The 26,275-nt window shown below is 39.0% G+C and overlaps 1 protein-coding gene across 11 annotated transcripts in view; it reads right to left on the bottom strand.

The window, feature by feature from the left end:
• The window catches only part of FAM13B (family with sequence similarity 13 member B), an 87,175-nt gene extending 66,279 nt beyond the window's left edge, over nt 1–20,896 (bottom strand). For 6 of the 11 annotated variants that reach the window (XM_020900145.2, XM_070465415.1, XM_020900128.2 and 3 more), the window contains exons 1-4: nt 14,159–14,441; nt 3,764–3,930; nt 1,688–1,879; nt 1,051–1,263 (exon numbers count right to left, since the gene is read on the bottom strand). In XM_020900145.2, the coding sequence (XP_020755804.1) occupies nt 1,051–1,263; nt 1,688–1,844 (370 nt within the window). In that variant the 5' untranslated portion in view covers nt 1,845–1,879; nt 3,764–3,930; nt 14,159–14,441. Of the gene's footprint in view, nt 1–1,050; nt 1,264–1,687; nt 1,880–3,763; nt 3,931–7,350; nt 7,481–9,911; nt 10,032–14,158; nt 14,442–15,713; nt 15,775–16,487; nt 16,585–20,795 lie in introns of those variants that run through there. The other 5 variants (XM_070465408.1, XM_070465407.1, XM_070465411.1 and 2 more) reach the window with 5 other exon arrangements.
• Nucleotides 20,897–26,275: the final 5,379 nt, after the last annotated feature.

The following is a 26,275-nucleotide window of genomic DNA, read 5'->3' on the forward strand; positions in this document are numbered from 1 at the left end:
CCACACCATTGAAAAGTCGTGTATAATGTTACAGCAGGTCCACCAAGTCCACGGTTCAGCATGTGTCGATTCAACCAACTTTAGATCATGTAGTACCATAGTACAAATTTACTGAAAAAATATGTAAGTTCAAACCCATTTTGTTCCAGAGTCAACTGTATTACATGTCAACTTCATAAATTTCCTATGTAACGAAACATCACACTATTATATACACATGAATAATACCATCTGGCTCAAGAAACAGAAGCATCTCCTCGCTTTTCTGCATACCTCTACTTTTATTTTTCTTGTCCATCCCAGCTAAGTCCTACTTTTAGTCGCCACCAAAAAACTAACCCAACAGAGACAAATCAATTTCTTTATTTGGGTTGCAATCTGATGTCCAATTTGATATTTTATCATGGGGTAGCGAAGGAAATGGCAACCCACTCCAGTGTTCTTGCCTGGAGAATCCCAGGGACAGCGGAGCCTGGTGGGTTTCCGTCTATGGGGTCGCAGAGAGTCAGATACAACTGAAGCAACTTAGCAGTAGCAGCAGCAGCAGCAAAGAATCAGACACAACTCAGCGACTTTCACTTTCCTTCAGGCAGGTGTCCAAGAACAAGTTTTAGGTATAGTCCAAACTTAGAATCAAAGCTGTCTTCTGGTTTTTGCTAGAATATTCAATCAAACCAAGGATAAATATAGTAACATCACCACTAACCAACACCTCTGGCTATTATGGGACATTCTGCCATACATCTTTTTGTTGTTGTTGTTCCTTCTTTTCTTTCTTTGTTCTTGTCTCCTGCTTTTCCTCCTTCTCATCCTATATCTTAGGCTCACTAAGACCAATCATAAAAAGTAAAGAGCACTACAGGAATCAAAGAGGTTGCTGTTCCTTTAACTAGACAATATAGCCCCAAAGAGCATATGTATTCAAATGGGAACTTAAGAAATTATTCTCAGAATTACTATAATTACAGCTTACATGTCAAGATTTCTAAAAGATAAAGATTTTAAAATTAAATGTTAAGTGACTGATTGGTAAGATTCAGATTATGTTACCTTGAGAAAGTTGCATCAAGTGAATATGCAAACTGCCAGGGATAACAGGTTCAGGAAGTTCTTGAAGGAAAAACCTAAGAAGACTAATAGCTGAGGGAACATCTGCTTCCTTAACCAAATCCACCTCTTCTCCACTGTCGTATCTCTGCCGAAGCCACTCCACTGTCTCAGCATTCCCATTGACTTGAAAAAGTCCTTGTTGCTCCAGACCTCCTACATGAGTTCAAGGCAAAAATTAAATAAGTTTCAACTACCATATATATTCATTCTCCAGTGAACTTAAAATATTCATACTTTCAGAAAGCCATTCTTGTCTCCCGATTGGGCTGAACACCTTCAAATCACACATCTAAAAACACACACTGTCTCTGTCTTGAGGGATATTCTACTTTATCCCACCCTCTTATATTCATTACAAATATTCTTATCATCCCTCCCACTAAAATAGGCTCTAAACCAGGCATATCTGAATATATGACTTTAAGTGAAAGACACACTAAAAAAAAAAAATTTCCATTAGTTTTCCTCACAATATTTTGGACACTGAGTACTGAGGAAAAAAATAATCCAAGGTCAAAAAGGGATAAGTTATGTCTATTAAAACAAAGGCTAGCCCTCAAAGTAAGGAAATATATACCATGTTCCTCAATATAGTCCACTACATGGCGGACTATGAACGGAACCTCATTGTCTGGATGTCCTCCCTGCTGCAGCTCATCAAGTGGAATTCCAAATATTTTGTTAGCAAGAACGGAGTTGCAGTTACTCAAGGAAGGGGAGGAGCTCTTCCTCATATCTTTTTTGCAGCCAGAAATCAAAGCTGTCTTTTCTGCCAAATGAAAGGGAAAAAAAAGACTATAATGATTAACTGGTGGCAATATGACTAAATACATTAAAGAAGAAGGCTTTACACCTGAATGTGTTCTTATCTATTAAATATGTTCCAGTTACCAGGCCCACAGTGTGTTCTACAATTAAAGCTCAATACAATCATCTAAGCATTTTCTCTACTATGTGAAGTCAGTTCTGAATGCTCCCTTTAGTGAAAGTTGCTCGGTCATGTCCGAATCTTTGCAATTCCATGGACTATACAGTCCATGGAATTCTCCAGGCCAGAATACTGGGGTGGGTAGCCTTTCCCTTCTCCAGGGGATCCTCCCAACCTAGGGATCGAACCCAGGTCTCCCACATTGCAGGCAGATTCTTTACCAGCTGGGTCACCAGGGTAGCCCAAGAAAACTGGCATGGGTAGCCTATTCCTTCTCCAGCAGATCTTCCCAACCTAGGAATCAAACTGAGGTCTCATGCACTGCACGCGGATTCTTTACCAGCTGAGCCATCAGGGAAGCCAATACTAATGCCATGCCAAGACTGCATATTTATCAAACAATGGCAAAACTGATCACTCAACTTTGCCAAGGATATTAATGTCTCAAAGACAAATTAAGGGGCAAATTTTGCTCCAGTAAGACCTTACTGACCAAGCTTAATAATGACAGAAGTAAAAGGTCAAACCTAATCATTTCTGGACTCTGGTATCTAACCACTCAATTCATAAGCACCCTAACAGGAGAGAATCTTTTTTTTTTAAATGATAGGCTAATAAGAACAAGATTAACCAGTTCTTATTTCTACATGACAGAGCAGCCGTAATGTTTTTATAAACAAAGGAAATGCTTCAGCTCTAGGCATCTACCTTTAATGAGAATATTCTTTTATCAATCCTGCTGCTTCGTAATTATTAAAAAGAAAAACTTCCACAGTCCAGTTCAGAAGAAATCAATTATTCATCTTAACTCTGCAGGACTTGTGATTAATAAAGAATCAGTGGGCAAAAACAATGTTTCCAATTTCCGAATCATCAAAGAACAAATAATCTCAAAAAATATTCATTTTCTAAGATAATCATTTATGGGAACTCCCTGGTGGTCCAGTAGTTACAACTCTGTGCTTTCATTGCTGAGGGCATGGTTTCTTTTTTTTTTCTTTTCCATTTATTTTTATTAGTTGGAGGAGGGTATGGTTTCAATCCCTGGTCTGGAAACTAAGATCCCACAACCCATGTAGCAGGGCCAAAGAAATAAAAAATAAAAACAAAATAAAAATGTATTACTTTACATGGATAAAGGAAAGAAAAACTTCAAAAGTTGATAATGAACAAAAAGACACCAACTGAGATTTTTTCATCACCCAAGAGACACAATTCCTTTCACCCTACAAGAGAAAGATAAGAGCAAAACAAAAAAAGCTCAATATTCTAAAAGTTTACACAAATAAATGTATACATACATGTATATGTCCATATGTATAAAAGGTAAACCCACTGGAGAACAAATGAAACTTATATAAATAGTAAAAATTAACTTAGGGACAGCAAAATGCCATAAATGTAAACAGTTTCAGACAAGCAAAACCCATTCTTTAACACATCTGATGTCAGTTAATAACTACAAAACCTGAAGTTAACAATTCAATAGCAGTCACAGGAAATTAATTCTAAAATCTCTGTGGGGACCTCCCTGCTGGCCCAGTGGTTAAGACTCTGAGCTCCCAATGCAGGGGGCCCAGGTTCGATCCCTGGTCAGGGAACTAGATCCCACATGCTGCAACTAAGACCTGGTGCAGCCAAATAAATGAATTAAAAATAAAATAAAATAAAATAAAATCTCTGTGGATATATAAGCATGGAATAATTACCATTGTGAAAACTTACCTTTGAGTACTTAAACACCTAAGTTTAAAAAATGGTTTCTGCACCAGCTACCCTCACTGAGCAAGCATTCTTTTGTCATTTATGGCTGTTTGAGATTATGGCAGAAGATCAGCCTATAGTTCCTCATTGAAGAAACGCAGAACTCGATCAGTACTTCAGCAGTTAATCTAGAAGAAGAAAAAAAATTCTTTTAATTTCCTATAACATCTTTAACTGTGAGAACAGACGAGAAGCAGCAGTCAATCTATTCAAGAAGGCGACTAAAACAAAAAGCATTCTTCTGCCTAAAAAAAATCTGTCTGAGAGGGATTTCCCTGGTGGTCCAATGGCTAAGACTGCAAGCTCCCAATGCAGGGGGCCTGGATTCAGTCTCTGGTCAGGGAATTAGATCCCGCATGCCACAACTAAGACCCGATGCAACCACACAGATAAATTTTTTTTTTTTAATCTGTCTGAGAACAAGAGGCAAAAATCTTACATGAAGTTTCCAATTACGATGGCTAACCTGGGTATGATTCTGCTAAAGATAAACAAACGTATTGCACAGGACAATCTTTGACAGCACACATCTTCAGGGATTACACCATTCTCATAATACATTTTTCCTCAATGGACCTGTCATTTGTGCACACACCCACACATGCATCCCACCCAGTTCTATTCCATCCTTACTCATATACTCAGAATTAAACATGGAAGCACTTTTAGATCAGAGTGAAAGACATGAGTTTAAGCTTGGTACCACACTTACATACTTTATATACAAGAAACATTTTGTTATCCAGAATACAGCAGTACGAGCTTTCTAATTTGAACAGGCAATAGTGCATGTTGGAAAAGAGGAGTTTTCCAACTAGAACGAGAAAGTGCATATGTAATGTGTATACACAGCACTAGAAAGGTGCATATTCAAGTATCAGCTCTGTAGACGTGATCCTGAACAGCTTCCAAGTCGCTAAGCCTAGGTTTCCTTATATAAAAAATACCTACACACGTTACATTTTACTGAGAAAATCCACACATGCATTAGAAAGAAAATCAATTTCTTTCTCTTCTTTACATACTGTTAAAAGGCCAGCAAAAGAGGCTGTGGAGAAACAGAAGGGCAGGGAAAATCTGTTTGGTAATGTATTTAATATTTGGTCTCATCGCCTTCTGTAAATTCTGGTAATCTATGTAAAATCTTCTAATAAGCTCAGTACACTGCAGGTCCCTGCTCAAGAGGGTTCAAGTAAGCAGAAGAGTATTATCATACAGTGTGGTTTTCAAAAACGTGTTAATAGTAACATATACCTCCAGGAGGAACATTAAAAACGGAGAGGAAAGAAAACCATGTTCCCACGACAAATGCTTAATAGATGATTACTTCCAAAACATCCTGAAATGCCTGTTAAAACATGTAGTCTCTTACATGAAAAACAATTTCAAAGTTATATAAGATCTTTTAGAGAGGTTAACTTCAGGGACAAGATGTCTAATAACCAACCCTCCTCCATAGTGATTTCATAAAACTACAATGAGCAATGAAATCGAGTATATTTTGTATAACCACACTCGCCAAATCATGGTGCTAGATGCAACACATATATTTTACAAACTGCAACCCACTAAACAAAACATTTCACCTTGAGAAAGTTCATTTACCCCTATTTTATTCAAAGTATTCACGTAAAAACTGGTTGCCCCTAGAGAAAATCTATTAGTAAATAGCCTGGTTAATTCTGAGTAACTCTCAAAAAGGTTTCATGGCCACAGTCAATTATTTTATAACATACATGATTTCAAACTTTTAAATCAGAAGAAAAGTAATAAAGACAAAGGGAAATAAAATCCCCTGTGACTAAGTCCCCTCATCTGTTCTCCTTACTGATATCCTCAATACTCAAACCTAACCTGAATTCCCTACACAAAATTCCTCAATTGTTTTCCAATGCCTAGAGCCCTGGGCTCCAAATTTTTCAATCAGAAAAAAGATTGTGACCATACCTCTCATACATGTATGTGTATATCTAAGGTAAAATATTGAATACCCTAAGATACTATGAACATAATAAACACATACTATAATAACATTTTTAAAAGTAATTCTCTGGCAGTTTAGTGGTCAGGGCTCTGCACTTCCACCCAAGAGGCACTATACTAGTTTGATTCCTGATCAGGGAACTAAAATTCTACTTGCAGCACAACTCAGCAAAAGAAAAAAAAATTAACATTAAAAATAAACAGAAATGTAAATTGTATTCCTCCACCTCCACACACATTTTAACAGATCATCCTGCCCACTCAAAGTGTCAGCACCTCACTTTTGAGACCAGTGACCTACAGCACTGGTTTCCTAACTTCATCTGGGGATGGGGTGGGGTTTGTTCAATATACAAATATTCAGCCACAACCCCAATCTAGCATCCATGAGAACCTGGCCTGGGACTCTGTATGTTTAATCAGCTCTTCAAGTGATTGTAATACATACAAAGTTTTATGAACCTCTGACATACACCGTAGACTGCAAACTCTACTGCACGGCCTACAAGTACTTCACCTAAAATCTCCTTTCCTGACATTCCTCCACCTCACTCTACTCGCCAACAATGTTTAACTACTTGAAATTCACAACCCACACCTCCCAAGCTGTGCGTGCATTCTGCTTCCTGTCTTGGAGCCCTAACTCAACACCATGACAAATTCCATCTTGTACATCAGACTTCCAATTCACCATCAAGTCTCAACTTTACTTCCTCTGTCAAAGCCTCCATGATTTCCTAAGGCAGACAGTTCTTCTCTTTTGCTCCTATTGTGTTTCTTACCTTTTTAGCAATGATCCCATAGAATCTAAAAATACGCCTGTCTCTTTTTTTCAAGAGAGACCTTGTAGGTAGCAACTCTGTCATTTCACCTTTGTATAGCCTCATACAATCCCTAACACATAATTTAAAGTTTAAAATATATGTTGAAAAATAAATAAATAAAATATATGTTGAATAAAGACATAAATAAGAAGCATAAATAAGAATAACACTGGCTATTCAAAGTTAAGAAGATAAGAAGTGAGTATCTCCTTAAGTGATTAAAAACTAAATAAAAGATCAAAAGTGGCTGCCATATCTCCTTCCAGCAATAATCAAAGATAATCAAATCAAGAAAAGCACTTTATAATAACTTTAAAGTATAACATATAAAAATACAATAATCACTACGTTGCATATCTAATACTGATAATAATAAAACTAATAATACTGTAAATCAGTTATAATTTTTTTTAAAATGAAAATAAACTCTGATTTATATCTACAAGCACTTCATAAGTTATTTCTCATACCTAAAAAATGCTGATTTTTTATATAAAAGGCACTATTTCCTTTTTACAGGTACTAAGCTTCAAGGCACTGAGCTAAACTTCAAAATTTGTAAATGATGATGCTAGAATGTGCTGCTGGATCTAACTCCAAATCTAATGGAAGTAATTTAAGTCTTAAGAAACTAGTAACACTAACATGAGCAGTATTATATGGGCAAAAACATTTACTCTCACATCTACTTGGAAATAAGCCACAAATCTAATTCAAAAAGTCAAGGAAACCATAAGGTACCTGAAGTTAGTCTCCAAGATAGATGAAGAAACTTCCTCAAAGTATTTATCAGTAGTCAGATCTTGAGTTTTATAAAGTTCACATAACAGTGCATGAAAAACAGGTTAGAGGGCTGGAGTGATGTTTAATCCTAAAGTATGAGAAAATTTGACACTTTAAATGACATCTCCTCATGAAAGAGTAAGTGTAATGTGCTAGAGCAAGCTGACTCCCGAAACATTCCTTTATGTGCACTCCAAGGTCACTGGTTACTACTTTAGCATGATTTTCTACTAAGTCAAAGTGAGTAAAAGTTAAATTAGCTCTTCCGACTAAGTACCAACACGACTGAGCCTTTCAAAAAAAAAAAAAACCAAACAAAAAACAGCTCTACAATTTAGAAGATGACACAAAATATCTGAGAAAGCATATATGCATTAAAGAGAACACATTCTAGTTAATTACATCATGCATATGATCTTAACTGTGACAAACGTAGACTCTTCAAGACTCCTCTATTCCAGCAACTTTTCACCTTTCATGTTCCTCCACTGAAAACATGCTCACCTTGGGCCTACTAATGAGTATGGTCTTAAGACTAGCATATCATTTCTTGCTGCTCTTTAATACCAAACTACAATACACTTTTTTTTTTTTTTTAAACCATTGGAAGTAATTCCACAACTTGTTCTAACCAAATGGATCCCTTGAGAGCAGAATATTTCTCTCTTTTTGTACAGACCTGTGTAAAAATTGCTGGGGGAGTATGGGGCAAGAGTGACATACAAACAAAAAAGCACTGATTACACTTATTTTTTGTATGTGTCTTTTCAACTTAATTATGAACTCTGAGAGGAAAAAAAAAAATAGGATTTCGACTTTGTTTCCCAGGTTGTGAATATTATACAACAGTAGAACTCTAATATCTGAAATGATGCTACCATTTCTGGTATACTTTCCAGTTCACTATCCAACTGAATTTTCACAACCATCCCCTGTGAAATAAGCATAGTAGATTATCATTTTCTTTCTCAGAAGAATAACAAAAAAAAATTTCAGAGAGCTGAAGAAACTAGTTTAAAGTCACTTGACTAGTGAGCAAGTCACTAAAACAGTGAGTAGAAATCTAGTCTGCTGCCTTTAGTTGACGCTCTTTAGACAACAATGACTGCAGCCAACACTGAAAATACTGTCTGAAGTTTTACTGAAATGTATGAAATGATACTTCATAAAGGTAATTCATAAAGCAAATATTCTGTCTTGCCATTCAAAAATCATTATGCCAACACTTGTACATATATCTTTTGAAATTATTAGTTTCAAAAGTGGTTCTACAATGAACCACAATATGGTCTGCTTTTAACTTAAAAATATTCTCTTATCTGATCCTAAATTTGAGCTCCTTTCACTTTTCCAAATTTTTAATTCACTGTGTGTGTGTGTGTGTGTGTGTGTGTGTGTGTGTGTGTGCTCAGTCGTGTCCAACTCTTTGTGATCCCATGGACTATAGCCCACCAGGCTCCTCTGTCCATGGAATTTTCCAGGCAAGAATACTGGAGCGGGTTGCCATTTCCTCCTCCAGGGAATCTCCCGACTCAAGAGGTCGAACCGCATCTCCTGAGTCTCCTGCATTGGCAGGTGAATTGACTGGTATCCAAAAAGGACCTCCCCCTAGTCTTCCCCCAAAATACTAAGCACCTACTGTGTCAATCAGCAAGTGATCTGAGCTTTATTTTCACTTTTCCTTTTCAATTACAAGGAACAGCCACCTGATACACAAAATCAAAGATACATATTTTAAGTAAACAGTTCAAGGTTTTCTGTTTTTCCATTTCAGAAAAGGGAAATAATAGAAACCTGACATACATTTCTCTGAAAAACGCTTAAAATCAAAGAGAACAGAATTAGTGCACATCATATACAAAAGAAAAAATATACTGAAGTTAGGTAAAAACCCAACCAAAAAGATTTAGAGTATTTATTTCTCTAGTAGAAATCTAATACATTTCATTATCTTGTCAACCCACTGCATATCCTTCAACCTAAGACTTTTATACATGCTGGTCCATTTACCCCAAACACTGCTTACTTCCTCTTTCTCATCTTCCACTCTTACTCAAGTCTCATTCTTGGAGGGGGTTCTCCAACCCATCTAACCTAATGATATCCCGTTAATTTTCTTAGGGCACATTATTCCTCGGCTCCAAAACATTCATAAGTTTTATTATATATCCCCTTCTGTGTCTGTTTAAAGTCTCTTTCGCCCGAGAGAATATGTAAGTTCCTTAGAGTCCACTGGTGGGTTGCTTTTTTAAAAGACAGCTTTATTAAGGTATAATTTACATATCAAAAAATTCACTCTTTTCAAGTGCATAATTCAGTGTCTAATAAATGTACAGTTATACAACTATCATCAAGTAACTGCTCTGGTTTTGCTCCTTCATGTATCTTACATTTAGAAAAAGAAAAATAAATATTCTGCAAGTGAATAAATAAATCTGATAATGAATTATTCTTCATACCATTACAATTCATATCTATTTAGTATACCATGTGATTATGAGTTGGTGCATTAAACCCACCTTTATTACATTCTATTTTAAAAATCCTTCATTATTCCCATTTCCAATCAAAGTCAGCTCTTCTATAAGGCCCCAAAGTGAACCACTCCACATAGGAGCCTACTGCATCACTTGGAGAACACTGTTTCCGGTCAAGTTCATGTGTACATACTACACTTTCTTTTTCTCCATCCAGTAATCTCCTCTGCTCCTAGCCATGTTAACAAAATATAAAGAAAGGAAAGTTCAAGAGCATTAATCCTACTCATTGGAGAGGACAGGATCTTCGTTTAATGCATCACCTTTGTAATGCTAAGGTTATAGAAGTAAGGTCTCCATCTTGATATATACCTAATTGAGATCTTTTTAACGCAGTGTGACTTACTAAATAATTGGAAACCTTTTTCAGATGAAAAATCTCTTCGCTGTTTACCCATCTGTAAACAGAAATTTCCTTTTTTTCTTTTTTTGCCGTGCCTTGTGGCATGTAGGTTGTTAGTTACCCAACCAGGAATAGAACCAATGCCTCCTGCAGTGGAAGCATGGAGTCCTAATCACTGGACCACCAGGGAATTCCCCAATTCTATTTTTTTTTTTAAATTTCAGTATTTCATTCATTTTTAAGAACCATTAAAGTTTTCAGATAAAAGATTTAAATCATTTACAAAATGCCTTTTTGAAAGTAACTCAACAACAAAGAAACAAACTCAATTTAAAAAATTGAGCAAAGGGCTTAAACATATTTCTCCAAAGATACACAATGAAAAGATGGTCAGCGTCAGTCTTAGGGACATGCAAATCAAAACCACAATGAGATACCTGTTCACCCCCATTAGGATGGCTATTATCAAATACACCAACAAACAAAGGGAAGTAACAACTGCTGAAGAGCTGGAGAGAAATTGGAACCCTTGTGCATTGCTAAATGGGAATGTAAAATGGTGCAGCAGTCCTGGAAAACAGTTTAGATGTTCCTCAAAAAGTTAAACACAGTGTTTTGAGAGAACAGCATCAAAACATGTATATTATCTAGAGTGAAACAGATCACCAGCCCAGGTTGGATGCATAAGACAAGTGCCCGGGCCTGGTGCACTGGGAAGACCCAGAGGGATCGGGTGGAGAGGGAGGTGGGAGGGGGGATTGGGATGGGGAATACATGTAAATCCATGGCTGATTCATGTCAATGTATGACAAAAACCACTACAATACTGTAAAGTAATTAGCCTCCAACTAATAAAAATAAATGGAAAAAAAAAAAGTTAAACAGAATTATCAGCAACTTCACTCCTAGGTATATATCTAAAAGAATCAAATGCAAGGATTTAAACAGATACTTGTACACAAATGTTCACAGCAGCATTACTCACAAAAGCCAAAAAGTAGAAACAATCCAAATACTCATCAAGAGATGAATGAATAAACGAAATGCTGTATGTACACACGATGGAATATATTATCCAATCTTAAAAGGGAAGGAAATTCTGATACACACTACAATACGAATGAACCTTGAAAAACATACTAAATGAAATATGCCAAACATGCAAAAAGGACAAATGCTATTTGACTCCACCTATATAAAGTACCTAGAACACGCAAATTAGAGAGAAAGTACAACAGCAGTTACCAGGGGCTAGAAGGAAGAGGGAATGGGGAACGACTGCCTACACAGTTTGCTTGGAATGATGAAAAAGTACTGGAAATGGATACTAACAATGGGTGCACAAGGGCTTCCCCAGCGGCTCAGCCCAGAATGTAAAGAATCAGCCTTCAATGCAGAAGACGCAGGTTCGATCCCTGGGTTTAGAAGATCCCCTGCAGGAGGAAACGGCAACCCACTCCAGGATTCCTGCCAGGAAAATCCCACGAACAAAGGAGCCTGTAGGGCTACAGTCCATGGGGTCACAAACAATTAAGACACAACTGAGCACCCATGAAGGCAATGGTTGTACAACATTGAGACTGTACTTAATGCCACTAAATTGTACACTTAAAAATGGTTAAAATGGTAATTTTTACATATATACATTTATCACAATTTTTTTCAAAATACAGCTACAAAAAAATAAAAAACAAAACAAAATATAGCTACAATTTATATTATGTTCTCCAATATTAAAGTCAGGGTACAACAAAGAGGGAGGGGCTTTGGCAACCCACTCCAGTATTCCTGCCTAGGAAATCCCAAGAACAGAAGAGCCTGGTGGGCCACAGTCCATGGGGTCGAAAAAGAGTCAGACATGACTTAGCAACTAAGCAAGGGAAGCCATGCACAGACTGAGGTTATTCATAGATGATAATAAAAATAGCTATTTTATTGGTGGGAGGAAACTGACATGGCACAATACATTCATTTCAGTCATTATCTCTGTCCTAAAACAAATGGCATTCTAATAAAAACAATAAATAGGGAAAATTGTGTTCAGGGGGAAAGAGATATACAGGAAAATTGTACTTTCTGATCAATTTTTTTGTGAACCTAAAACTTCTCCAAAAAGCCTACCAATTTTTTAAATAAATAAAATTTTAAAGACAGAAAATACGAGAATTCTATACTCATATTGATACCAAAAAATAAAACAGTATATATGTAGTTTAAAACACATATACATCCATGGCTGATTCATGTCAATGTATGGCAAAAACCACTACAATATAAAAAAAAAGAAAAAGAAAAAAATATATACAATGTCATGTCAACTATATCTTAAAACTGAAAACATACTTGAAAGCAGATGAAAAAATAATGTAAGAAAGAAGACAAACATGTAGTCTTATATTAATATAACTTTGTTCTGGAATTCTCAGTCAATGTAATTTCATAGCAAAATGAAATTAAAAAGAGTAGTTTAAAATATTATAAAAAAATAAAACACATATACAATATAACATTTACTTCACCTAAGGAATAATTTTATGACACTGATAAACCTTTCGACATCTTTCCCAGGATTTAAAAAGTGTCCCAGATCCCTAACCGGTAACACAATTAAATCGTTGAAAATACGGCCCAAATTTTAAAAGCAGCAGAGATTAAGAAAATAAGAAGCTACCGACAGATACACAAATGAGAAATAGTTCATTAATTCCACTCAAGTACGGGCACTTACTAAATGCACATTACCTGAGAGACACCCAGGCCATCATACAGTATTGCATGCAAGGCTACAAAAACGAAAGTTGAAGACACAGCCCCACATTAACCCAGAAAGTCAGTAATTCAACGCTACCCTTTAATGTCCGCCTTTTAAGGTAAGTGCACCTCAGTTATTTAACGTTCATAATCTGCATTTGGAAAAGGAAATGGCAACCCACTCCAGTGTTCTTGCCTGGAGAATCCCAAGGACGGGGGAGCCTTGGTGGGCTGCTGTCTATGGGGTCGCACAGAGTCGGACACGACTGAAGAGACTTAGCAGCAGCAATCTGCATTGCTGAGGTCCCGGTTGCCATTTTTAGATTATCCTCAACTTGAAAATAAGGTTAAGTGCCCAATCATAAGTACTTTTTTCATTGATTAGACGGCATAATGGGGAGTCGAATGAAATACCTTTCTAGAAGTCAGTTCGGTTTTTAATTGACTTTTAATTGAAGTATACCAACTTCCCACTGGGCAAGTGTATCAAATGATTGAATTTCCCACTACCTTATCTAGGAAACCAGGCGCCCTGAGACAGTGCTATACCCTCTCTAGCCTGGTCTATGCAGAGTGCATTCTAGACAAGTCCCCAGTGCACCAACAGCCCAATTTTGGCTATATTCTCTGAACGATTTAAGGAAGTAACCAACCACTCATCTCACGTGATCTTAAAAAGGGGCGCAATAGAGCCCGGATTAAACCACACTTTTTCTTTTTCGGCAACAACTTCACTGCCCAGCATGAAGGAAAAGGGCAGGGAGGCGGCGCAGGTCCGGTGTGCAGGGGAGGCTAGCAAACAAGCGTGGGTAGCTGTGCCTTCCACTTAGGGGGAGCTTGGAGGTGAGAACACACACCCGCTCACGCGCACTGCAGCGGCTGAGAGCATCGAAGACTGCCACACCCCCTGGAAGCCAGGGGCACAGCTTCACCGTATTTTGCCTGAGGAGAAAGGGGACTCTCTCTACGGAATGCCGCACCCTCAGGGCTCTGCCCGGTCTCCCACGCACCCCGAGGGGCAAAGCCCTAGAACCCAGCGCGACTGGGACACGGCGACGGGGGGCGGCAGAGGGGTGAGGGCCGCGGCTACGGGACCGGCGCATGCGCAGATAGGAGTACCCGCCCGTTCACCTACCCTTGGAACCGCGACGCCCCGTTCCCCGGCCGCGGCCGCTTCTCCAGGACCCGCGGCGACTGAAAGAGAGCGAGAACTGAGGCCCCAAGTGACTCCGCGACCGGCGAGCCTCTTCCTGTGGCGGCCACTGGCGGGAGGCTGAGGCGACGACTGTGGCTCGGGGCCAGCCCGGTAGGCGACCCCCGGATGCCCCCGGCCGTGGCGGCGGCGGAGACGCGGAAGATGGGGCGGGAGCGGCCACGGAGGCAGCGACTGAGGCGCAGAGCCTCCCTAACAGCAAGCGGAGGAGAGCGGAGGGCGGAGGGCGCAGGGCGCAGGGCGGGCTGGGGCCGGGCCGGACGTGACGTGCGTGGGAGGGGGCGGGGCGGGGCGAGTGCGCAGTGAGAGCTGGGGACCCCCCACAGACGCTGGGTGCAGTTCTTAAGTCTGTGCACTTAGAGCCCGGGTGAGGGGCGAGAGGGGTTCCGTCACTCCAAATTTGGGCCCCTGAGTTAGAGTTGAGAAGCAGGGCGCGGACCCGAGGGAGGTGTCTGGGGGTCCTCAGTCTGGAGAGGTTGGAAAGAAGAGGGAAATGGAGAGGGGACCTAGGAGTCATGAAGGGCGAATTCCGCAGCCCGAGGTCATTCCTGGTCTCTGCGGAGGGAACATGCCACTTTGCAGGAAACCAGAAAAACCCCGGTACCCTTATCTAGGTGAGGAGAGTAGAGACTTGAACCTCCAGGCAAACTGAAGCGATGACTCACGTTCTCTTTCTCAGCGATGGAGATTAGACTAGGGACTCTGTCCGCCTCCACCCTTTCTCTTCACCTAAGGACACGACCTAGACTCCAGAGATAATATAGATGCCTTTGGTGCCGAAAGCATCGGGGAATATGAAAGTCGAGAGACCATATGCTTACATAGAGTGTCCTATACTGATCCAGAATTTGAGAGGCAGAGCTGAAAGGCAGAAAGAATGAGGGAGCTCTCTGAGCCTAGGGAATCTGGACTTGCTTGCATAGCCACCCAGACCGACCGTGCAGTTCCTTCCTTCATACCACCTTCACAAAGGTACGAATATTCAGCCAGTCTCTCTCTCTCTCTTTTTTTTTCTTTAGTCTGTTAAGGACTTTGAGTAAAACGCAGTTTTCTGCCTTTAGATTCCTTGATAGGATAGCGGGTAGGTAGATCCACGCCTGCACAAAGAACTCTTGGTGTCAGTAAAAATGTTTAGTCGCTAAATTGTGTCCTACTCTGCGACCCCATGCACTGTAGCCCACGAGGCTCCTCTGTCCATGGGATTTCCCAGGCAAGAATCCTGGAGTGGGTTGCCATTTCCTTCTCCAGGGGATCTTCCTGATCCAGGGATCAAACCTGCATCTCCTGCATTGTCAGGTAGATTCTTTACCACTGAGCCATCTGGGAGGCCCCTGTGAAAATATAAACCACCACAATTCAGTTTTACCCTACCTGCCTGAGCTGGAAGTCAGAAACCCAGAAAATGTAAAAGAAGAAACCTCTTAGAACTTTGAACAAGATTTACCCCCCAAAAAAAGGAACGTAAAGGAAAAATCACCCTATGAGATGATCTGTAAATGTGTTACAGAGAACGGGGTGGCTCCCAAATTTCATTAGAGAGAGTAAAATAAACCATCTGTCACCTAAGTGGCATATGCCCAGTTGATGCTGTCATAAGAGAGGGGTGGGGTCCATAAAGAGTCTAGAACCTGCAGAATCTGAATAAGAATGTTCTGTGGTCTCTCTGTCTAGGACAGAGGCTATGATTCTAATGACCAGGACCAATAACCCATCCATTAACAGAACAGTTTAAAAAAATTTAGTTCAGATTCAGTCTCTCACTCAACAAATACTGAAATGCTTACTATATTCTAGTCTCTTAGAATACATCAGAAAATAAGAGCCCTGTCATTGAGTTTATATCCTAATAAACAAATTAAAGATAGCCTTTAAGAACACACAAAGACCCATGCTCTGATTCCACACTCATCAGGTAATCTTCCCATCACTCAAGAAATCTCAACTAAATCAACAAATCCAGTAAGAAGCAATTGTCCAAAGCACATGACTGGTACTAGTGATACTAGCAATACAGGTTTTCTCAGTACATTCACATCATGGTTAATAAATCAACTTCCATCCATTGGGTTGAACTATAAAGTTGTCTTATCCAAATTAAATTCTCAGAGCCTAATTAAGCCTGAGTAAAGGGAAATGTAAGTGTCTGAATCTGCCAAACTGAGGACCAGGTTTCAAAGCAGCCCAATCAAGATCCAGCCTATATGCATTCAGTCTTGTATCTCTCTTTAAATATCTTAAATGGAAGCTTTACCTGTGATTCCATGCTTGAAGAACAGGGGCAGCATGATTGCTTCTAAAGCTTAATCATAAGTGAGTAAAAAATTCATTGGAGAGGCAATCATTAGACTAAAAACCCTCCTGAACCTGCTCTGCCTATGCAACACAGGCTCTTGTTGACATAACTGACATTAATAGTTACATTACTCTGAGTATGAAACCCAAGACTACAAGCTCCCAGATGACAGAGAGTCCCTTGCATTCATGTGCTCTGCTCCCAAAGCATGGGCTCTCAACAAATGAACTGATTCAAAGACCATTTTTCCCATAAAACTCAAGAGCATATCCTTGGAAGATATCTTTTCCAGATCCTACTTTACAATAAGTAATCAATATGTTCAACATACAGAGTTTAGGGGTATAATTTTTAAAAAACAGAACAAAAAAGCTTTCTTTTTAAATTCCATCATCCCTTTAAACCTGTGCAGTGGAGTCGATCTGTCATATACCTGACTCAGGTTCATGAGTTCTGTGGTTCCTATTAGGAATAGAAAGTCCTATGGTCATTGAATCACAAAGAGTGAATCTTTTCTGTCTTAGGACACCTGGCTCACTGCTTGCCCTGCAGAGGCGTTATGCCTGGTCTTTCTTATTCTCTCCCAGCTTACCAACCAAAAAACAGAAGAAAGAGAAAAAGATCAGGGAGCAGGAAAATCTTAACTTTTACTTCCGTGTGGTGGTTTCACACTCTGGGCCTGGCAGGTGATTAAAGCTGCCTTTTTTCTAATGGATGCTTGACAGTTTTCCGAAACCACTACCATCTCCATTCTTTGGTGGTTATCATAGTAACCTTGATCTGAACAAAATCAAGATTTTATTCTGGCAGTTCTTTACTCTCTTTCCGTCCCTAAGAATCTGGTAAAAGTGAATGTTAGTCACTCAGTTATGTCCGACTCTTTGGACCCCATGCACTGTAGTCCCCCAGACTCCTCTGTCCATGGAATTCTCCAAGCAAGAATACTGGAGTGGGTAGCCATTCTCTTCTCCAAGGGATCTTCCCGACCCAGGAAGCAAACCTGGGTCTCCACATTGCAGGCAGATTCTTTACTCTCTGAGTCACCATGGAAGCCCACCTCCAACTTCTTGTCTCTTGAAACTCTGTTTTTTCTCAGTGTGGACCCTGGCAGATGGGATCTAAGGTAGCTCTTATACTGGCCCATTTGTAAGTGGCTCTGGGACCACCCCACATTGTGCAAGGTTATACACTCCTTACCCCGAGGGAATGCCATTCACATCATCCTTGTGGATTTGTATATTTATTTTGACAATTTTCCAGTAGGTGGCAGTAAAGTGTTTGGTCCAAACTAAATTAGTGGGAGTATTTTCCATTAGTGGGAGAAGTAAAGTGTCTGGATGAGGGGGAGCTTTTTTCCTGATGGCGCTGTTTAGGCCATGTTGTATGTTGTATGGTCCACACCTGGTCCACATGCTGCTCTCATGCACTTCTTGCCCAAACAAACTTGGAAATATAGGCTAATTCCAGTGCAGTTTCAGTGTTCCTCTTTGCTGCCGTTAGAGTTGCCAACCCAGCTGTCAACCCAGCCTGTCTCTTGTCCTCTATTTTTCAGGCAGGAGACAACCACAAGTCCACCATGCTTCCTATAACTGCTTGGGACACATCTCAAGTACTTTGAGTAGTTCCACTGAAGATCCCTCTCACTTATCTTGAGGTAAGAGGCAGGCAGGCATCTATGCTAAGAATCATAGGATACCAGCAACAGTCTCCAAAACAACACTCGGTAATTCTCACCTGACCTTTTATAACTTGTGAGTTTTTACATTCATCTCGTAATTTTGTCTGAATCCTCTGATTCAGGGATAATCCATTTCAGAATTCACTTTAGAGTTTTTTTGGAGGGGGAGGAAGGAGGTTTTTTTTTTTTTTTTCTGTAATACCTTGGTGCGAGCATGCTCAGTCATGCCTGACTCCTTGCAACCCCATGGACTGTAACCCACCAGGCTCCTCTGTCCATGGGATTTTCCTGGCAAGAATACTGGAATGGGTTGCCATTTCCTACTCCCAAAGGATCCCAACCCAGGGATCAAACCCATGTCTCCTGAGTCTCCTGCAATGGCAGGCAGATTCTTTACCACCAGCTCCAGTGCTTTCGTTAAAACAGTAGTTCTCAACTGGGGATAATTTTTATGGCCATGTCTGAAGATGTTTTTGGTTGTCAAAAGTCAGGAGGTACTCGGACTTACTTGGTGTTAGAGTGGATAAGAATCCTCCTGCCAGTGCAGGGGACATGGATTCGGTCCCTGGGCTGGGAAGATTCCACAAGTCGTGAAGCAACTAAGTCCTTGCACCACAACTGCTGAGCCCACGCTCTAGAGCTCATGCTCCCCAAGAAGAAAAGCCACCAGAGAGAGAAGCCCATGCACCGCAGTAAAGAGTAGCCCCCACTCACTGCAGCCAGAGAAAGCGTGGAAGCAGCAACAAAGACCCAGCACAACCAAAAATAAATTAAATAAATAAATTATTGGGAAAAAAAACACCTGGGAAGTACTTTTGGCATCCAGTGCATGGGGGTCAAGGATGTTGCTGAACATCCTAACTACACACAGGACAGCCTTCTCCACAACAAAGAATCATCTGACTGATAACATAACTTCAGATTTAATATCTTGTAGCAAACAGAATGTCTACATTTGGTAGTCACTAAGAGACTACTTTAAGATTATAGCACTTTTTCTTCATTTCTCCTACAAATGCTTTACTGGTAGGTGTAGAGGTCACAATTTAATATATAACTAGTGTTAGAAACAGCATTTCAGATAGCTGTTTAGCCAAGATAAGAAGTGACTGGTATATTTCTAAGATTTCTTCTGAAGGTGAGGCCTGCCAGGAAAATTATTACTTGAGTTGAGTTGTTGTTGGGTTTTTTTTTGTTAGTTATTTCTTCACAAGATGACTTTTCTAGCCCAAGGAAACAAACATTTTACCCAGCTGATCTGATCAGAAGCTTTATGCTTCTCAGAAGTCAAGTCATGGGTCACATCCCTATGAAAGAAATGTATTTCCTGCAGCCCCAGACCAAGTCCTGGATTCTCAGGAGGACTTCCGCATGTGTGCCTCCCTGATGTCACCCGTGTCACTGAGATGAGACGAAGTCAGAGAGTAGCTCTCTGTAGTCACTTTGCAACAGGTACCCTGATTATTCAAAGCGAATGCAAATGGTCTTCTTTCCTGCCTGCCGTTCCAACCCTACCTTGATTAGTTTGATTAAATTCGGCTTTTAGATGTAGCAGGATGTTGAGCCCATCTCTTGTGCTATCAGTAAGGAAACTTTCATTATTCAGGCGCCCTCCTCACCCTTACTGATCTCATCTTTGACCAAGGCTATTTGAGTACTAGCGTATCAATTAACTTTTGTTCAGTCAAGGCTGCTATCATCTTTTTTAGTACAATGGTCTTAAGAAACTGAGCCACACTAGCCAGCAAGACCCAGAGAGACATGTCCAATCACCTTCTCCCCTGCCAATGATATTATTTAGAAATGGACACAACAAACATTGAATACTTAAGAATATTGGCCTTGGAATAACACCACTGAACTTGTAATAAGAAAACCTACATTTGAGTTCTAGCCCTGTCCTTACTAGTCACGTGACTCTAGTCATGGTACTTAACCTAAATGTACCTTACAGCCCCATTGGTAGAACAGGAAGAAGAACACTGAAATAAATTGGCAAGCATAAAAGTGTATACTACAGTTTTTTGACTCCTCTCTCCTATACTGATTTCAGAGACCTAAAGAAGTATCTGGAAATGTTTTGCCAGCGTATCTAGGCTTTTATTGCCAGGGATGAGGCCCTATGTGGAAATTTTCCTTAGTAGAAGTCGCTAAATACTTGTCTGTTTATTTTTAAATGAAAACCAAGAACCACCCAAAACTCCCAAACTCTTAGCACTGTTTTTACATCTTTTGTACCTTGAGAATTACAATAAATACAAGCATACCTCCTCCCTAATTAAAAGCATATTTACAGTGCCCACTAATAGAAATAGACATACATGTAGATAAGAATGAGAAGATACTTGCAGTTTTGTGTGTGGGAACAACCACTGCACAGGGAGATGAGGTTGTAACTACCCTGACTCCTGCAGAGCAGTAAAATGCTATCAAATTCAATCAGACTTGGCCAATTCATTCTTTTGTTCCTGAAGTACTCATCTCTTCTGGGGAAAAAAGAAAAGGCTAAACCTCTCCCCTCCCCCCAAGAAAAATTTAAATCTTCTGATAAAGAACCACTCACCAAAAAAAAAAAAAGAAACACTCACCATTAGAGAGTGGTATGGCTGGGTCGTCTAAAGAATACAGTGGAGGTCTGTCTGTGCCACTTTCCCCAGGACCACTGTGCCAGTGTGCAAGAATGCTTGTTCTTCATAAACAAAAAAAAAAAAATATTACTAGCTGAAAAAAGAAGAAACTGTTCCAGGGTGTACGAATCCCACGCCAAATCCAAAATAATGGCAAATACTGTTCTGATCTTAGCAACCCAGAGTAACCTTTGTGCATTTATTTATTCACCACTTATTTCCTGAGCAACTATTAAGGACCAGGCACCGTGTTGCAGGATATAACCATGATCTCTGCCCTGAAAAAGCTTCTTTTTACATATATCTGAAATAGAATGTTTTCAGAATAGAACCAAAGTTAACATGATGTTGATTTGAACTTCTGTATTCACTCACACAGCCCCTGATGCCATCCAGTTTGGGGAGCTGGAACAATTGACAGTAACTTTCATCTTTGCCAAGTCCACATTTTTGGCCTGATATCTCAGAGTTCAGTATATGACAGTAGTATAAGTCATTGAGATCATCATCTATAAGACTACATTGTTTGGTTTCTTGATTAAATTCCTATAGTCAACTAGATTTTCTTTCCACAATTGGAAATTTATTGTTTAAAAAGTAAAAAATAAATAATATTCCTTTCTCCTCTTCCCTCTTCCTACATCCACATAAAGGAAAGAAAAAAGACTGGGGCCTTTACAATACCAGGGGCCTTCTGCTGCCCCTTTAGCCAGAAATTCAAGTAGGAAGATCTTCCCATACTGCATACCCTACCTTTTCCTTAGAGGCCTTACGTTTTTGAGCCTTCATATCATCTGACCAGCCTGGCTTCTCAAACTCCTTTCATGAGGACCACACCTTCTGTGGCAAACTGACAGCCCAAATATTTGCAAATTGCAATCAAACTACAACCACATTTTTGTAGTTTACACCTGACTTCTCTTTTCCATTAAAGACAAGGGTATAACGATTTGCAGAGGCATTTAGTGTCTTCCCAATCTCTGAGCTCATCAGCAGAGAGGCTCTGAAGCATGAAGCCTTATACCCTTATTTTAGCCTTTCCTAGTGAGAGAGAAACTAAATTGTGTAAGCAGGGAGAAGTGTTATAGTTGTTATACATGTATCTTATTATCTGTATTAGAGTGTAGCACTGTCTGTATCCTAAAAGTGTCTCACCAAAAACAACTATTGTAAAAGTATTTGTTGAAAAAGGGAATGGTTTTTGGCTTAACCAAATTTGTTGTTTTTTAATAAAGTTTTACTCTTTGTTACTTCTTACTTGGTTTATATGTGTTGTTTTCCTCCATTTGGAAAACTGATACTTCTTACTCATTGATACACTTAACTGTATTAATTGAGCACCTGGTATGTGCCAAGTACTATGCTAAGTGCTGGAGATACAGCAGTATACACATTGGACATGATTGATTCTTGCCTTGTGGTAAACCCTGTGTAATTATGCCCTCTGCATGGCAGATTCCTATTTATTGTTTAATAAGCCTGAGTTCAGTTTAAGTGTCCTAAGTGTCACTTTACTTAGGCAACCTCTGTGACCTCATCTAAGCTGAGTAAAACATCCCCATTCTCCAGGCACATCCTCTTACCCTTATATCACATTGGCAACCTCCCCTAAACTAACACCTCCACAAAATTGAAGAGCTACATCCTCGATGGGAGATTAAGGGGAAAAAACCTGACCTAATGCGGGACACCTGGGTTTGATCCCGGGGTTGGGAAGATCTCCTGGAGAAGGGAAAGGCTACCCACTTCAGTATCCTGGCCTGGAGAATTCCACACTGTATAGTCTAAGGGGTCACAAAGAGTCGGACATGACTGAGTGACTTTCACTTTCACAGAGGGAAAGGGAAAGGATACCTGACTGTCTCCACTTTAACTGGATGAAATAGGAAAAAAGAAAACTCTCCTCTGGATATTCTTGAACAAGTGTGCAAGCATACTGTTGCGGGAGGTGGGGGTGAGAATTTCAAACTACCTGTGTGACCCAGAAAACCACCTCATTGTGAGGACATAGCTCTTCAGTTTTGTGGAGGTGTTAGTTTAGGGGAGGTTGCCAATGTGACTTAAGGGCAAGATGACAGAGGCCTGGAGAATAGGGATGTGTTTCTCAGCCTAGACAGGTCACAGAGGCTGCGAAAGTAACTGAAAGCCATAAAGATGATCACTTTAGTGCCCCAGGCACCTGGTATAGGCAAAAGTAAATCTTCTCTAAAAATCCTACAGGTAAGTTTCCTATAGAAATATGACCTCATACTAAAATATCATTGAAAACACAAGGAAAAATGAACTCAAGAATAATACCTGCAATGACTGCAAGTATTCTAGTTATCAAATACCATGTATAAAGAACATATATTTGTGATATTGTGACATAAGAAGAAATGTGTATTTTGTCTTTGTTCACAGTTCCTGGCACAGAGCTCCTAAAATCCCTGTAATTTCCTAAGTGATGTGGTAAGAGAAGTATATTTTGTTTTTCATAATAGGGTCCTCTGTCCATGAAATTCTCCAGGCCAGAATACTGGAGTGGATAACTGTTCTATTCTCCAAGGGGTCTTTTCGACTCAGAGATTGAACCTCGGTCTCCTGCATATGCAGGCAGATTCTTTACTGTCTAAGCCACCAGGGGAGCCTCCATGTTATTCATAATGACTCCCTTTTCATCATCTCTGAGTTTATGCTAATTAGATGACTTACAGTGGGGCCGCTATAGACTCAGGATGGGGCTGATACCAGAAAGACCAAATGATTAGAGTGTTGGAACTTTCAACCCTACAACTGACCTCCTGTGAGGGAGGGGAGCTGGAAATTAAGCTCTATAAAAACTCTTGAACAAGATTTGATGAAGTTCTGGATTGGTGAATGCATTAATGAGCTGGGATAGTGGTATACCATTAACTCCCCAGGAACAAAATCTCTTAAGTTCAAGAGCCTTCTGGATCTCACCCTATGTACCTCATCTGGCTGTTCATTTGCATCCTTTAAAATATCATTGATAATAAACCAGTGATAGAAAATAAAGTGTTTCCCTGGTTTACGTGCGCCATGGCAGAAAATTATTAAACTTGAGAAGAGGGTCATGGGAACTGCTTTTTTGTAGCCAATTCAGACAAAAGTGTGGGTAACTTGAGGAGCCACTACTTGTGACTGGTATCTGAAGGGAGGTGAGCAGTCTTGTGGGATTGAGCCTTTAACCCATGAAGTCTGTGTTAACTCCAGGTGGTGTTAATAGGATACCCAGCTGATGTCTGCTGAGAACTGAAGAATTATTTTGTGCAGAAAACCCACATTTTTAGTGCCAAAAGTGTTAAGAGTAGAGAAAGTTTTTCCTTTATTAATATTTTTAAAGGAATTAAATGAAATAAAGATAATGAGGAAATAAACTATCAAACTTGATCAGGCAGATTTGAAAAAGAGCCACAGAAATTTTTTTTTAAATGGCAATTGAATCAGAAACTCAAAAAGGATAACTTGACTATCAGATTTGACAGCTGAAGGAAGAATTCATTTTCTGAAAGATCATGGGATCCAAAGAATCTGTCTGAAGAATTTCAAGATATAACACAGGGGAGGAAAGAAATGGAAAATATAAGAAGTTGAGATGCGTGAAGGATGGGGTAAGATTCAACAAATGTCTAATTAAAATTCAAGAAGGAGATAATAGAATGGAGGAAGGCAGTATTCAAAGAAATAAATGGCTGAACATTTTCCAGAATTGAAGATAAATATTCTAAATTCTGAAAGATGAAAAATTTCGATGCCAAAAAATTTAAATGAAATCCATGCTAAGTCACCTTATAGTGAAAATTCCTGACATCAGAGAAAGAGGGGATCTTAAAATTAAGCAGAAGAAAAGATAAATTAATCTTCAGAGAAATGACATTTTGGCTAACAGCTGATTTTTCAATAGCAACAGCAGAAGTCAGAAGACATTGGAATGTACTTCAAAATATTAAGAGAAAATTGCCATCAACTCCAAATTCAGTGAAACAACATTTCAAGGGTGAGAGCAAAACAAAAACATTTTCAGATAAACAATGTAAGAACTGAAAAAATAGATAAAGTTCAGATTTTAAAAAAGAATTTACTACTAACAGATAGATGTTCATTAAAGGACATACCAAGGAAAGTAATCCCAGAAGGAAGCTCCAAAATGCAGGAAGCAATGGTGACCAAAGAAAATTGCAAAAATTCTGTAAATCCAAACACTGGCTGTATAAAATATTAATAATAATGATAATGTCTAAATTCAACTATTACTGAATAGTTGTACATATATTGGGAGGGGATGAAAGGAGTTACAGTATGTAAGGCTTTGTGTTGTCTAGAGGAGGCTAAATGTATTAAGTTCATAATTTATTGAGTTAAATATGCATGTCAAAATTTCCATGCAACCAATAAAATAAATAAAACAGTATGTATAACTTCCAGGAGATTAGAGGGGATAAAATGAAATGGAGAAAACAATTCAAATAAAGGATAAGAAGTTTTAAAAGCAGGACAAATAGTAAAAAAATTACAGAAACAAATCCAAATATTTGAGTATTTATAATTAATGTAACTATATTAAATTTTTAATTAAAAGGAAAAAAATACATAAATATATATGTTGGGTTAGTCAAAAAGCATACTTGAATTTTTCCATAAAATCTTACAAAAAACCCAAATGAACTTCTTAGCCAACCCAATATATACACATACCTGTAATATGTACACATGCACACAGAAATATGTATAAAATATATATATGCATACTAGCTTAATATACATGTACTCTAAACTTCATCAATGTCACTCATACCCAATAAAATGTGCACATAGGCACTGAAAGACATATAAAAATGTACATATATGGCACATTCATAATGGCAGAAAAATGAAAACTCAAGTAGCTGTCAGTGATAGAATAATGAATGATAGATTCTGGTATATTTATACCATATAATACTATACAACTATGAAAACAAACTACAACTGCAAGCAACAACATGACGAATTCCAGAAAAATAAATGAAAAAAGCCAGATACAAACATATAGTATATTATTTCATTTAAATAAATTCCAAAAGCAGGGAAAACTAAATCGTGGTTTTAAAATTTAGAATTTTGTTTAAGGAGTGAAACTTTTGGAGGAAGAAAAGAGTCAATGATTGGGAGAGGCGTCATAAGGAAATACTCTATGTCTTAATTTAGGAGGCAATTATATGAGTATATTTGCTTAGAGACAATTTATTCAGATGTCATGATTTTAATGCTTTTCTGTATGTAGTTTATACTTCAAAAAATTTTTAAATAAAAATTAGCTCCCTACATTTTTTAAAATTAAAGCTAGATGTAACTTTTTCCAAAAACAAAAAAAACAATCATCATGTTTAAGGAAACATATCAAGATGGAAAAATGTTTTTTTTAAAAAGAAGACCAGGACTTCCCTAGTGGTCCACTA

The sequence above is a fragment of the Odocoileus virginianus genome, chromosome 3 (genome assembly GCF_023699985.2).
Source record: "Odocoileus virginianus isolate 20LAN1187 ecotype Illinois chromosome 3, Ovbor_1.2, whole genome shotgun sequence".
NCBI classification, from domain to species: domain Eukaryota; kingdom Metazoa; phylum Chordata; class Mammalia; order Artiodactyla; family Cervidae; genus Odocoileus; species Odocoileus virginianus.